The following is a 15,402-nucleotide window of genomic DNA, read 5'->3' on the forward strand; positions in this document are numbered from 1 at the left end:
ACTGTCCCTGAGCTCTTCAGCTCAAGGCTAGCACTCTACCACTTGAGCCACAGTGCCACTTCCAGTTTTCTGGTGGTTTATTGGAGATAAAAGTCTCATGGGACTTTCCTGCCAGGGCTGGTGTTGAACCACAATCCTCAGATCTCAGCCTCCTGAGTAGCTAGCATGACAGGAGTGAGCCACCACACCTGGCTGCTGGTCACATTTTGTGGGTGGCTAATAATGTTGAACAGCACAGACTATAGAATATTGTCCTTGTAGAAAGCTGTATTGGACAGTGTTGGTTTAGAATGGGTAATCAGTGCAGCTAACACTGCATACTCATTGTGTGTTAACCACAGCTCTTGCTAAGTGTTTCTTTTTCCTTTTCCTTTGATCTAAATTTCACTGCATCCATTTTGCAGATGAAGAAATGGAGACATAGAATAAAAAATATTTTTCAGTCGAGGTAAAGGACACATAAATTTGCCGCTTGGCTATTTTAAAGCATGTCATTTTATGGCACATTAGCACAATGACACTGTGTACAAAACTATCACCACTACCTAGTTTTAGAATGCTTTCATCACCCAAAGGAAATCCTGTACCTATTAAGTAGTCATCCCCTTCTTGAACCATAACCAGTAATCTACTTGTCTCTTAATTTACCTGTTCTGCCTAGTTAACTGTAAATAGTTCAGCTTCTTTTGACTCAGCATATTTTCAAGGTTCATTCATGTTGCAGGGTAAATCAGCATTTCATTCTTTTTGTGTCTGACAAATCCATTGTATGTAGCGAATTTCATCAATCATTCCTCCACTGATGGACATTCAATATGGTCTGCCTTTTGGTGACTGAATAGTGTTTCCATGAACATCCTTGTTTTGCTTAATACTGCTTTTAGTTCTTTATTTAGGAGTGGAACTGCTGAATCATAAGGTAATTCTGTGTTTCAGTTATTGAGGAATAGGTTAAGTAAATTTCAGCTGAGTTACATATTTAGTTAACTGACAGACCAGAACCTAAGCAGAAACAATCTATCCCTATACTCTAAAACTGTTAGTTCATTGCTTATAGCTATTGTTAGTATAGTGTTAGATGTTTAACAACTGATTCCTTTCCTACCTCCCAACTGGTATCACATAGCACTCTGCTCGGATGTCCATTATCCTTCCTAGGCTTTCTTCCATTGAAAGACCTTTTGGCAGTGTGCCTTCTGGCTTTCCCAATGTTGGGATGGGGGGAACACGGAGGCTGCCCATTGTGATTGGATGGGCCCTGCCCTTTTCTCTGCAAAACCATTCCTCATTTCATCTGCACTTACCTCTCATGTTCTTAGAAGCCTTCAAAGGGAAGAACTGAAGAGCAAAATACAGCACAGGCCTGGATTGTAAAAGTGTAACATCTGTCAGAGGCCCTTGGGCACAGTGATGTGTAAATCACCTAAAAATGTCAGCCATGCTTGGCTTGCTGTTGAACTATTAGGACCTGGCAATTTGTGGCCTTGTTTAAGACAAAGTATCTTACTGAAAAATTATCTACTTCTAAAAACATAAACCAAACATTTTCTTAAGTGCTCAGGTAACTCACACACTCTGTATACTTGTTTTAAACTACCTCCCTAGCAAGTCAACCAAATGTTTTCCAAGCACAGAGCAGGCCTTTACTGCTTTATCAGTTTTAAGACCTTCCTCCTGTTGATTTCTTAGCCAGTGGAGCCCAAAGCACCCATAGTGATATTTGTACCCATGGCAAGGGCACACACTGTGGAGAGGAAGGCTTTGCTGAGGAGGCTGATGGGGAACTGAAGGCCTGGGAGCTATCAGAAGAAACATGCTGTCCACCCAGGGAACAGACTGCTGATCTTTTTAATGAAGACTGGGACTTGGAGTTGAAAGCAGATCAAGGGAATCCTTATGGTAGGTATGGAATTTCTGGGGTCCTGAGCCAAAGCTTCTCAGACAAGTCCTGAAGGCAAATAATTTGGAAGAGGGAGCCATGTGTATGAACTCACCCTCATATTCATCCCAGGTCTGAAGTATCTATGATAGCTTCTTTTTCATATTGAAGATTTTAAAAAATTGACTCCACAATATACTACATGAAAAACAATTTTACTCCTCTAAAAACCTTTGAACTGAGAGGCTGCAGATATAGGTGCTCTGACATCCACTTACTTCCTCACTGCTGAGAACCACAAATAGGTGATTCAGAGTAATCATGTCTGCAATTTGTGAATATGTGTCTACAGTCATACACAGCATGTGTCATTACACAAAAGTTTTGCCCCCTAGCTTTTTTTTTTTTAAGCAACCTGTTCATCTTCTATCCTTCCTTCAACCTTTCTTTTGAAACTGCCTGCAGATGCTGATGATATCCAGGGGAGCATTTCTCAAGAGATCAAACCATGGGTGCGCTGTGCCCCACAAGGAGACATGGTCTATGATCCCAGTTGGCACCACCCACCTCCACTGATACCCCATTATTCAAAAATGGTCTTTGAAACAGGACAGTTTGATGATGCTGAAGACTGAAGGCAGCAATGCACTTTCTACCTTGTGTGGACTGGGGTCCTCCAGCTCAAGATCTCTTCCTGTCTTTGAAGTGTTTGTGAGTTGGCTACACAGACAAGGTCCATTGTTTTCCCCAGTTCTATTGTTGTTTTAATGCACTCCTTGGAAGGTGTATTCACATCTTTGTTAGTTGTCGTCTTTATAAATAAAGGTAAAAAAGTCACTATGCTTTGTCTGCTTTTCTTCCATTTAATTATGTGCTTCTGAGCAGAGCCTTATTCCTCATTTAGAGCCCCACAACTATATTGTAAGGACTACCGTATTTAAAGATCTGAAAAGACTCTGAAAGACGAAAAATCTTAGTTTTGTTCTTCTGTACTTCTGGAATTCCTGTCCAGGAGATGGAATCCAAGAGATTTTGGTGAATTTATGGTTGTTTCTATTCCCATTGATAGAAAAACTGAACATTTAGTTTACAAGGGCTTTATATAGGCTGGGAAAATAAAAAGCAAAGTAAGCCAACAATATAATCCTTAATTGGTATAAAATTGTTTTTCATCTTTTAACCCTCAAAATTACATGAAGTCACTTTTACCTTTTCTCTTTTTTGTGTGGTAGGGCTTGAACTCAGGGCCTAATGCTGTCCCTGGGCTCTCTTGTTCAAGGCTAGCATTACACCACTTTGAGCCTCAGCACTATTTCCAATTTTCCAGTGGTGAACTGGAGATAAGTGTCCCATGGACTTTCCTACCTGGGCTGGCTTTGAAATGCGATCTTCAGATCTCAGCCTCCTGAATAGCTAGGATTACAGGTGTGAGCCATCAGTACCTGGCTGGTTTTTTTTGTTTGTTTTAGTGCTGGTCCTGAGTGCCTGGATACTGTCTCTGAGCTTTTTCATTCAAGGCTAGCACTCTATCAGTTGAGTCACAGCTTACTTCCAGCTTTTTTGGCGAAGAAAAATAAAACTTGGTTAGTATTTGGTTTTTGACCCAAGTAGTCCAGGCTAGCACTGAACTCATAATCCTTCCTCCACCTGTGTTGGGATTAAAAGCTATGTGGCTCAGAAATTTTTATTCTGATATTTCTTTCAAATAGTAAGTTTCCAAGAAAGGAACTACTGACCAAACCTTGGGAGGTAAGACAGTAAAGACATATTCATCAACTGTGTCTGGATAAAATTCCTATGTGCACTTGTTTTCTCTCACCCCTTTTCCCCACACAAGCAGGTAGTTGCTTCCTGTTCAACACCTAGGAATGGGCATGCCACAGGATTGAGGAGAGTAAGACATTTTTTTTCTGGCTTTTTCAATTGATTAATTGGTTAGAGGCATAGGAATTTTGTGCTTGCTGAAGAAATCTGAAGAAGAGGGCTGAAGGCATGACTTAGCAGGAGCATCTGCCTAGCAAGTGTGGGGCCCTGATTTCAAATCTAGGTACCACAATTTTAAAGAAAGTAAAAACAAAGCATTTTCTCTAGGCACCTTGAGAGAGATGGGGGATACTGAGAGCAGACCTAGAGGTCAGTCATTGAACAGTACTAAATGTTGATGTCTCAGGCAGTTGGGACCATTTGCCAAAGAGGTTCATGCCTTGATGGTCAAGGGCCTGTAGGATGTAGATGGGCTGTAGGACAGATACTGTATGAACTGATTCCTATCCACTCTGCCTCACTGCATGAATCCCTGGGACAATTCTGAGGATACAAGAACTCCAGACAGCGAGATGAGAACTTGAGTTTGAAAACTTGACTAGACTTCTCCAACTCTTGGGATGCAAGGGATACCCCTGGATGTGAACAAGTTACTGTGGGGACTTGAAGATGGGTCATTACCTATGCACAGCTGATGTACTGGAGGGTTCCTCATCAATCCATCGGCACTAAGAGTATTAATAAGTGTTTCTATCTTGAATAAAACTTTCAATTCTGTACTGATTTGTGCCATTTACAATTTGTGGGGAGGAGGACTGGAGACAGCTCATGGCCTTGCTCCAGCTATGCATGTACTCTATCACTGACCTACACCTCAGCATGGGTTATTTTTGACAGCTCCCACATTTCTATTGTCTTTAGGAAATTGTGTAGGGTAAACCCTTTCACCTCATCCCTTAGTTTGGTACCATGTTCATAGTGACAATCTGGTCATCATGAGACCCCAGCAAGCTAAGAGGGTTTTTAAGCTTTACTCCTAGACACACATGTACCTAAGCCAAGAGAAGCCTCTTGTGAGAGCTTTCTTCCCCATCCTAGAAACTGAAATAGAGGCTATAGACTGCTTACTCTTCATGCACAGAAGCAACTGACTAGACTCCCAAGTCCAGCTTCCCTGATAAATCTTAACTTGCCATCCTAAGAGACAGAAGCAGTGTGTCAGCTTGGTAAACATTTTGGCATTGCATTGTCTGTCCTTAGTCTGTCCAGCATTTGGATTCTGCTTCCTAGCTCTATGAGAAAATGGATCTAGAGGAATGTGAATTTGTGTGCATACTCATATATGAGTATGCAAGACCAAGGAAAACCACTAGGAAAAATGGCGAAATTGAAGGGTAGGACAAAGGCAAAAGTCAGCACTGGGCCCCACTTTGTTAACTAGGAAAGCCAAAGCTTTGGGAAACAATGGCCTCCCTGCTCTCAGCAGTTTCTATTAGCTGGTTCCTAGCCTAAGCACAGTTCAGTGGACTTCAGGGTACCAAAACTTATTGGACTGTTCCAGGATTTTACTTGCTGGTGGCCTTGGAGGAAAATATGGTCATGGTTTCTTTGAAGAAGATATTTCTATTTAGCTCACAGTGTTCTCTGATCCTTCTCCCCATTGGGAGAAATTATCTCAGAAAGTATGCTTCCACTCTAACAATTACTCTTATAGCTCTCCTTTTATTTATTTAGTTTTGCTGGTCCTGGGGTTTGAACTCTGGACCTGAGTGCTGTCCTGGGCTCCTTTTGCTCAAGGCTAACACTCTACCACTTGAGCCACAGTGCCACTTCCGGCTTTTTTCTTTTTGCTTATGCGGTGCTGAGGAATCGAACCCAGGGCCTCATGCATGCAAGGCAAGCGCTCTACCACTGAACCACCTTCCCAGCCCCTTTTATTTTTTTCTTAGATAAGGAAATTTTTTATTTCAAAATCTCTGAAATGTCATAGCGGTTGAAGAAATGTGGCAGACTAAAGAGCCAATAATTGGCACCTTCAATTTCTCCTGGCTGTGATCTGTGGCTACATTCCACTCACCTAACAGGTAGCAGTAAAACCCAGCATGACCCACAGGGAAAACCAAGAAGCCTTAAAGAAGGTGCAAAGATTGTTTAAGGGCTATTTTCCTGTTACTTGGTCTCTTGCGGGTTTGATCAACTCATCTGTGAATCTCAGGATTACTCCAGATTTTAGAGATGAGTTTTCTCAGAAAAAGTTATCATGAAACCCATCACTGGGGTAATCACTGTTACTCCCACCCACCTTCAAAGACTGGCACATTGTAAGAATTCAATATATGTGTGCTGACCTCACAGTGTGTGTATATGCAAAGAAAGGTAAAATGCGTTGTGCTGCGTTCCCCTGTAGATTTATATGCCCGTATACTCAGAATGAACAGGGGGAAGGCCTGTTCTTGCTCTCAGGGAGGGAGTAACACACAAGTAGACTTGTGTCTGTCTTTTCTTCTCTTAAGAGGTTACTTGTGATTGGATTCAGGGTCCACTGGAGTAGTTCAGGATGGTCTCAAGATCATTTCTAGAAAGATCCTTTTTCCAAATAAGGTCTCACTCAAAGGTCCTGGGATTAGGCAGTGCATACAATTTTAGGAGGGATACTATCCAGCACATTCCAGCCTCTATAGATGACAAAACAGAGCAACATTGTGATCATCTTGCCATTGATGAAGCCCTACCAGGAACCCTCCCCACTCAGCCTCCCAAATGGGGTGGTAGGTTTTCAATGACACACTGAGCAGGTGGCCTTTTTTTTTTTTTTAAAGCCAGAAGACAAGGCCCTAGGAACCTCCTCCAGCCTATCTTACCCTGAGGCACTGTTAGGGCTCTTATATAGCAACCTGGATGGGGCAAATGGTGCAATCCAATGAGACAGAATCCCTTTTCTTCCCCTAGTATGCTACTACACTGGTGCATCTTAGATTCTAGTAGGAACTGCTTTCAGGAACTAAGAGCCCAGTTGCTAGTGATATATATAGCCCAGATGGCAGGTATTCTTACCCTCAACAAGAAAAATTGGCTGTTTTGTGTTCTAGTTTTGTACCATTACTGGGCTTTGAACTCAAGGTCTGGGCACTATTCCTTAGCTTCTTTGCCCATCACTTAAGCCACAGCTCTTCTTCCAGCTTTTTGGTGATTAGCTGGAGATATCTGACCACAATAGTCACATCTCAACCTCTTAAGTAGCCTGGACTGCAGATTACAGTCACTGCTGCCTAGCTTTTTTCTCCTTTCTTTCACTGGTAACTTATTTTACCTACCACTTTCTCTGTATTATTATTCTGTTAGGTCTGTCTGGGAGAACAGCCCCTTTCCCCCTTCCTCTCCACTGGCCTGAAACCATTAATCACCTGTCAATCACCTGACTGTGAGACAGCAAAGGACCCCAGGCTCTGAGGTCACTTCCTGAGCCACCCTGGTCCCGCCTCCCCTATAGACTCTGGCTCCACACGAGGCCCTCAAATGTGATGTCCTTCCCTCCCACCCACCCTCCCCAGCCCCCATCTCCACCTGCCTCCATCTCTTGCAGGTCTGCAGTTTGCTCTCCCCCCAATAAACTCCTTTTCTACCTGAAAAGGGGAGAAAAGAGAGTGAGGGCCTCGTGTCAAGCCAGTGTCCATAGGGGAGGAAGGGAGGCAGGGCCAGGGCAGCTCAGGAGTGACCTGAGCCCAGGGTTTCTGCTGACTGGCTGGCAGGCAGGCAGGTGGAGAAGAGGCGAGAGGGCCGTCCTCAGTGCAGATCTGACGCTCTTCACTGCCTTTCTACAGTCCCTGGCATCTTATTTCTAAGACTTTATTTATTTTTTGGGGGGGGGGGTCCGGTCGTGGGCCTGAACTCTGGGCCTGGGCGCTGTCCCTCAGCTCTTCAGCTCAAGGCTAGCACTCTACTACTTGAGCCACAGCACCACTTCTGGCTTTTTTTTCTGCTTATGTGGTGCTGAGGGACCGAACCCAGGGCCTCATGTATGCAAGGCAAGTGCTCTACCACCCCAGCCCTCCAAGACTTTTAAAGGGTCACTTTATGTAAATACATTTTACCCTCTTCAAACTAGCCAATTATGAGCAGATTGTGGATTTGAACTCAACCAATCCAAGAAGAAGGGTAGGGCCTACTATGTTAGGGATAAATAGGGAGCAACCTGCCTGCTCTGTGTGCTTGCTTGTCAGACTTTTGGCTGATTACTAACTCTTCTGCAGAAGTAAATTCTGGTGGGAGGGACAAGATGGAAAAACTGGGAAAGAGTGAAGGGGTGACACTATTCAAAAAGAAATGTATTCATTGTCTGACAAGAAACTGTAACCCCTCTGTACATCACAACAACAACAACAAAACCTACTTCCCTATGACCCAGACATATTACTACTGGGCATCTGCCCAGAACATCACAAGCCAGGAATACTTAAGAACACATGTATATCCACATACATTGCTGTACTACTCACAATAGCCAAGTTATGGAAACAGCCCAGATGCCTTGCAACAGATGAGTTGATCCAAAAAATGTGGTAACTATACATGGTGGAATATTGCACAGCTATTACATTATGTCATTTGCAGGGAAATGGATGAATCTAGAACAAGTCATGTTAAGTGAGGCAAGCCAAGCTCAGACACAAACAGCACGTTTTCTTCTCTCATATGTGGAAATTAGATCTAAAGTATACCAGAATGAATTATATAGGACTCTAGGCATTCACACACAGGGAGACCAAAGGGGAGGAACACAAAGGAGCAATGCCTATATGTCTCTCATAAAAAATACTGAAACAAGATCAAGGAAATAGAAGCAGGAGGTTTTGTTGTTTTTGTTTTCTTTTTTATCTTGTGTGTTCATTTATCTGTCTCTGAAAGGGCAAAAGAGGGAGGGCACAGAAATGGAGGAAAAAGGGTAAACAATTGCAGCAGACACTGTTGACTATGAACTGTAACTTGTGGGTGGAAACAGGAGGGAAAAACTGGGAGACAGCAAGGGAAGGGGCAACATTGTCTAAAAAGAAATGTACTTTTTACTTATGTAATGTAACCCCTCTGTACATAACTTTTTTTCAAAGTAAGAAAGAGAAACCACCACCAGAAGAAAACTTTGCCTTGCTGAGACAATTGTTTTCACATCTATCCTGACTCAGGTGGTTCTTGGAGAGTAACACTTTCCAGTAGGAAAAATGGTTCAACTAAGCAGGGTTTTAAGGTTCTGAGGCCACAGGGGTTTAAGGTTCTGAGGCCAAATAGCTCACTGAGATCCACTGTCTCAATTCTGGCAAGGCATCAGAATCTCCATCACACCTGAAATGAAGCAAGCACTGGGTTCAACGAATCTTGTACAAACTAGTGTGTAGAGATATCCTACACACCATTTGATTACAGAGTTCAAAGAAAACACAGCTCAGAAATGATGTTCAATGCAAAATGGAAACAGAAAGGGTTTTGAGCCCAATGCTGTGGCTCATGCCTGTAATCCTAGCTACTCAGGAGGCTGAGATTGAGGATTGCAATTTGAAGACAGCCAAGGCAGCAAAGTCTGTGAGACTTTCTCTGATCTCCACTAAATTACAAGAACAGCTGGACATAAAGCTGTGTCTCAAGTGGTAGAATGGCTAGCTTTGAGTACAAAAGCTCAGAGACAGCACCCAGGACCATAATTCAAGTCCCAGGATTGGAGGGGGAAAAAAGTCAAGAACTAGTGGAAACAGAAAAATGGAATTTGGATATTATACAATGAAAATTACTGTGATGGTTTATTTTGCTGTGTGTCTGTGCGGGCATTTCCAGAAACCATTTGGATCACAATGGCTCTGATTTGGTCAATGGTTTTAATCTACTGACAGAGTCAAACTATGGATAGATTACTGGGAGGTGATGGAACTGTGGGAAGGCGGGGCCTGGCTGAAGGAAGTGGGTCTTTGGGAGTGTCCCTTTAAGGAGTGTATCTTGGCCCTGCCTCCTTCCTGTGATCTCTTTGGATGCCATGAGCTTTCCATCTCCTGGCACTTCCTTTGGCACTTCCTTCATAGTGTTTCAGCCTTGTCACAGGGATAAACACAATAGTGCCAGCTGGCCATAGACAGAAACCTCTGAAACCATCAACCGTAATTAAACCTTTCATCCTTTCAATTGTTTTGCTTATGTATTTGCCACAGCAACAAGAGTCTGACTATTGCAATTACACATAAGAAATCACATGAAGACACTGCTGACATGAAAGCCTTTTTAATTTGGTTGGTAACACATTTGACTAAATAGTTTAGAATAAAATAATCCATGAACAGGTCTGAGGTATTTACAGTGACAAAACCATGGAAAACAAAATTGAAACAGTTCTCAAAACAGAAATGTCCACTTGTTTTGAGATAGGGCTACACTATGCTACTCAGGATGGTCTTTTAACTACTGATCTCAAACAATCCTTGCACTCAGACTCCTGAATAGCTGGATTACAGATATGCACCACCATGCCTGGTTCTGTTTATAAAACATTTTACTATGGATCTGGAAGACTTTCAGCTCCTACCCATTGCCCTGGGCTTAAACCTCAATAGGGGCACGTAAGGTTCAGGATTAGGAAGTATAAACTCTTAACACATTTGGCAACTTAAAGATCATCTGTTAGGGTGAGCTGGCAGGAAAGTGAAGGGCAAGACACCACATGGAAGACTCTCCTGGAAATAATGAAGGACAAAAGCAACCTCCCAATACACTATCCTTCTCTTCACCTCCTATAGAGGACTGCAGACCACCTTCAAGACTTACTCAACTTTCCTATATGGCCGAAAAATCAGTGACCCTGAGGACTGACTACACCTTTCCATGATATCAAAGCTAATAAACACTTAGAAACTGTTTAAAAAAATTTATAAACTAATTTGATATGATCAAACAAAATAACTCATATTTGAAAATACATTCAGTAAAGGGAAGAACTTTTTCTTTTCCAAATTTACTTTTCATGTCTAATGCTTATGCATTTCACCTAATATTTTTTTTTTCTTTTTAGGTACAAGGGATTGAACCCAGGGTCTCACACAGGTTAGGGAAACTACTGAGTTCTCCACTTAATAATATCTATTATCTGAAATCAGTTTCACATACATTTTAACTGGGTGTTTACAACTTGTTCTTATTTACTAAATGGAATATCTACTCCTTTGCATTACTATTCAAATATACTTAAATAAGAAACGTTATCCATCTGGAATACCCAGTACAAATTTATTGACTTACAAGATAAGACACATAAACAGGTAACATGAAAAAAAAAAAAACCAAATGCTTCCTTTGCAACACTAGAGACATTCAACACAGTACACCAAGAACATCACCATATACTGATCCAACTAGGCTAATGAACGATGTCAGTCAGCAAATGACACTGCAGAACAAATACTCACGCTGTCCTTAAAAATCAGATCTGCTGAGACTCCAGTGGTGAATCAAGAGCTTCCATCAGCTTCTTATTTGCCTCTTCATTATGCCGGCTTTGACAATGAGTTAAATGTTTCTTAAAGCCTCTTGGGAAATTTGACTCAAAATTACAACGTGGACATTTAAGCAAACTCTGCCCATGGGCTGCTACATGATTTTTAAGGAGAGATTCCAAAAGAAATGCCTTCCCACAAATTGTGCACTTGTATGGACTGTGGACATTATGCTTATTAACCAAGTGATGCAAAACAGCACCTTTTTTCATAGCACGACAGCAACAGATTTTGCAATAATACTTCCCTTTTCCACGCTTCATATACTTTGCAATCTCCTCTTCAGAGATGAATGCTTCTTTTTCTTCGGTGAACTGCAGCACATGTTTTGATTGCTCCGGACTCGTCATATCCATTTTGTGCTCTTTGCTAAAATCAATGGATTCTACATCCACCTGTTCTTGATCACTGCTTGATTCTTGGCCCTTAATGTCTATAGTGTCCAAGTCTGTTCTGATGTATTCACTGCTGCTAAGTTCAGCATCTGAGTTCTCTTGGCTGTCTTTCTTGAGCTTCTTAGAGGAAGGAAATAAGGCATCTTCTAAGAGTTTCTTAGGTGTTGCCAGAAGTTCTTCCTGAACCAAAGCATCACATTTTTCCTCATCTCCAGCATCTAGCTGTAGCTCATCTCCAAGTTCTGCTGCCTTCTGAGACTCTGAGAACATGGCAGGTTTGGGGAGTTCAGGGAAAAGGGCATGCTTCCGGGTCTCAGGGAAAAGTGCACGTTTCCGTGGCTCAGGAGAAACAGGTGGCACTACTTTGGTGGACTCAGAAAACAGTGAAGACTTCCTAAGGTCAGTATCGATAGAGAGGACAGGCTTCCAGATATCTGATGTCACTTTGGGAGGCTCAGATGGCCCAGAAGGACCCAATTTCCTGGCATCAGGGAAGACAGATTTCTGAGGTTCTATGCTAAAGGAAGGCTTCCAGAGGTCTGGTGAGCCACCACGGGAACTTTTCTGGTCAGAAAAATCAAGAGAGGCAGCTTTCCGTTGGTCAGGTGAAAGCTTCCAAAGATCTGGTGACCCTGAGGGTTTCCTGAGTTCTGGAGACCCTGCTGGGCTGTGGATATCTGGGGAGAGTGGTGGGCCTGGTCTACGAAGCTCAGGAGACACAGAGGGAACTGCCTTCCAATGTTCAGGTGACAAGGTGGAGGCTGTCTTTCGGAGCTCTGGTGGGCCAGACTTCCATGACTCTGGAGATGTGGGAGGAGTTTTCCAGGAACCAGGTGAAACTGATGATGACTTCCAGGATGCAGGGGACACAGATGGAGTTGGTTTCCAAGGTCCAGGTGACACAGAAGGAATTGGCTTCCAAGGTCCAGGAGACATAGATGAAGCAGGCTTAGTTGGCTTCCAAGGTCCTGGTGATACAGAAGGACTGGATTTCCAAGGCCTTGGGGACCCAGGTGTCCCTGGCTTCCAGGAACCTGGGGACACAGCCGGGGCTGGTCTACGTGGCTCCGGGGAAATGGCAGAGAATGGCTTCCAAGGTTCAGGGGATTCTGAAGGTGATGGTTTCCTTGATTCAGGAGAGGCAGACCTGGCTGGCTTCCGAGACTCTGGAGATGCAGTTGGGGATGGCCCCCAAGGTTCAGGTGAAACAGCCAGGACTGGTGACTCTGGAGAAGAGGCTGAAGGGGGAGGACCAGTATCTGCAAAAGGAGAGTGCTTCTGAACCTTGGGGCTCACATGAGCAGCCTTCACTGGCTCAGGAGACATGGGAGCAGGCTTCTGTGGCTCTGGAGAAGGGACAAGGCCAGGCTTCTGCACTTCAGAAACCACAGAGGCTGGTTTTGGAAGGTCAGAGGAAAGAGACGTTTTCAGTGGCTCAGAAGGAACAAGGCCAGGCTTCTGAGGCTCCAGAAGAATAGGAGGGGCAGGTTTTGGTGACTCTGGAGACAATCCAGGACTAAGTTTCTGTGCTTCCATGGAGAAGGCAGACACAGACTTTGGTTCTGTGGGGCTAGAGGGTATGTTCTGATTCTCAGGAGGAGATGGGCTTTTCACAGGATCTGCTTCTTTGTTCAACTGGTTTTTTGGTTTATCAGTCCATGTCTCTGGAGCCGCATGTTTGGAGGTGATATGATAATACACGTTGGAGTACATCTTGCTGGTGAAGAAGCACTTATGGCAGTGAAAGAGCTTTGCACTCTTCTGGTAAAATATCATTTTACCTAACCCCCCAGTGTCCATGTCATCACAGAATTCAGGGTGGATAGTACCCATGTGGATCTGCACATTCTCATAATCAGTGCCTCGGAACCCACAGTGGTCACACTCCAGGCGTGCTGAAGGTCTACGCGGTTCGGGCAATACCTCCATCTTCTTTCTTTACGACACAGACAACTGTGTACTCTACAGTCTTGCAACACTGCTGCAAAAAGTAGAAGTGAGTTGCTTTATGGAATGTGATTTTGAATGAAGCGTTCTTCTACTCCACGCTATGAAGGCGTCATTTCAAGAGTCTACAATGTTATATGCTTTATTAAACATCTCTAAAGGATTTATGAAGCTGGTGCCAGCAGCTCATGCCTGTAATCCTAACTACTCAGAGGCAGCTGACATCTGGGAATCAAGGTTCAAAATCAATGGGAGAGGGGGTATAGCTCAGGTGGTAGAGTGCCAGACAATAAGCAAAAGTATCAGATACCCAGTGCAAGTCCCAGTCTGGGGTAGGTAAGCCAACAAGGACAGAAAAGTCTGTGAGTCTTATCTCCAATTAACCACCAAAATCCTGGAAGTAGAGTTTTGGCTCAAGTAGTAGAGTGCTAGCCTAGAGCTGAAGAGCTGAGGGATAGTGTTCAGGCCTAGAGTTCAAGCCCCATGACCAAAAACAACAAAAAAAATTAAATCTTGCTTCCAAAAGGTATTTTTTTGTTAATCTGATGCTGATTTGGTTTAGTATCAACATTTCTTGTACTGTTTTAATTAATCCATTCATTTACTGTTTAGAATGCTTTAGGGCTTTTGGATTGGCTAGATGAGTCCTCTACCAACAGAACTACACTCCTAGCTGGGAGCCAGTGGCTCACGCCTATAATCCTAGCTACTCAGGAAGCTGAGATCTGAGGATAGAGGTTCAAAGACAGCCTGGGCAGGAAAGTCTGTGAAACTCTTATCTCCAACAAACCACCAGAAAACCCGAAGTGGCACTGTAGCTCAAGTGGTAGAGCACTAGCCTTGAGCTGAAGAGCTGAGGGACAGCGCTCAGGCCCAGAGTTCAAGCCCCAGACTGACAAAAAACAACAACAAAAAAAAACTACATTTATTCTAACGAGGTACTTAAATTTAACATAGCACTTTGTAATATAATGTGCTACCTGTGCTGGCTGGGGAGGTAAAAGGATATAGAGAAATGGACAGAAACTATCAGAAGGACCTCCCTGGTAAGAGATCTCTGCAGAGATGTAGAATTAACTTCACGTAGGTGGAACCACTATCTATCTCACCACATTTTTTTTTTGTCTGCAAAAAAGCTTTATTTTCGTTTTGTCCAAGGCTTGAAAGGGCTCCAGGAAGGTTGGTTGGGAAGCTGCCCAGTGGCTGGCTGGAGGAGAGAGGCTCAAGCTGAAACCCTGATGTTAAGCTTTGCAGAGATGGCTCCACAAATGTTTAAACTGCTTTTCTCTTTAAAATATTAAGCATTTCTCTTATTAACCCTACATCTTTTTTCTTAATGGTCCTAAGGTTCCTATGTCACTTTTCTTATAAAGTGTTGGTTTATATTGTTCATTTTTTCTAATCACTGCTACATTTTTTTTAATGTAAGAAATAAGCAAGCTGGGCACTGGTGGCTCATACCTATAATCCTAGCTGCTTAGGAGGCTGAGATCTGAGTTTCAGTTTGAAGTCAGCCTAGGCAGGAACATCCAAGAGACTCTTATCTCCAATTAGCTACCCAAAAAAGCCAGAAATGGAGCTGTGGTTCCTATGGTGGAGTGCTAACCCTGAGCATGCAAGCTCAGCGACAGCACCCAGGCCCTGTGTTAGGTGCCAGAATTCTCTCTCTCTCTCCCCCCTCTCTCTCTTTCTCTCCCTCTCTCTCTCACAAACACACAGGATTCAAACTTGGTTTCTGCCATTTTCAGTCACCGGCTAGTGCTCTATCAATTGAGCCATACCTCCAACCCCACGTCTTTTTTTTTTTTTTTTTTGGTGCCAGTACTAGGGCTTGAAGTCAGGGCCTGGGCACTGTCCCTCCTCACGTTTTCCCGGTTTCTGAGAGCCTCTG

General features: G+C 43.3%; 2 protein-coding genes across 4 annotated transcripts in view; one reads left to right on the top strand and one right to left on the bottom strand.

Moving 5' to 3' along the window:
- The window catches only part of Coprs (coordinator of PRMT5, differentiation stimulator), a 5,397-nt gene extending 2,690 nt beyond the window's left edge, over positions 1-2,707 (top strand). The window contains exons 2-3 of the mRNA XM_013022707.1: positions 1,665-1,899; positions 2,345-2,707. Coding sequence (XP_012878161.1) covers positions 1,665-1,899; positions 2,345-2,514 — 405 coding nt within the window. The 3' untranslated portion in view covers positions 2,515-2,707. The remainder of the gene's footprint in view (positions 1-1,664; positions 1,900-2,344) is intronic.
- Positions 2,708-9,888: 7,181 nt separating this feature from the next.
- Champ1 (chromosome alignment maintaining phosphoprotein 1) overlaps positions 9,889-15,402 on the bottom strand; it is a 33,225-nt gene continuing 27,711 nt past the window's right edge. For all 3 annotated transcript variants that reach the window (XM_013022815.1, XM_013022814.1, XM_013022816.1), the window contains one exon: positions 9,889-13,545. In XM_013022815.1, coding sequence (XP_012878269.1) covers positions 11,097-13,493 — 2,397 coding nt within the window. In that variant the 5' untranslated portion in view covers positions 13,494-13,545 and the 3' untranslated portion in view covers positions 9,889-11,096. The remainder of the gene's footprint in view (positions 13,546-15,402) is intronic.

This window comes from Dipodomys ordii, unplaced genomic scaffold (genome assembly GCF_000151885.1).
Source record: "Dipodomys ordii isolate 6190 unplaced genomic scaffold, Dord_2.0 Scaffold64, whole genome shotgun sequence".
Taxonomy (NCBI): Eukaryota; Metazoa; Chordata; class Mammalia; order Rodentia; family Heteromyidae; genus Dipodomys; species Dipodomys ordii.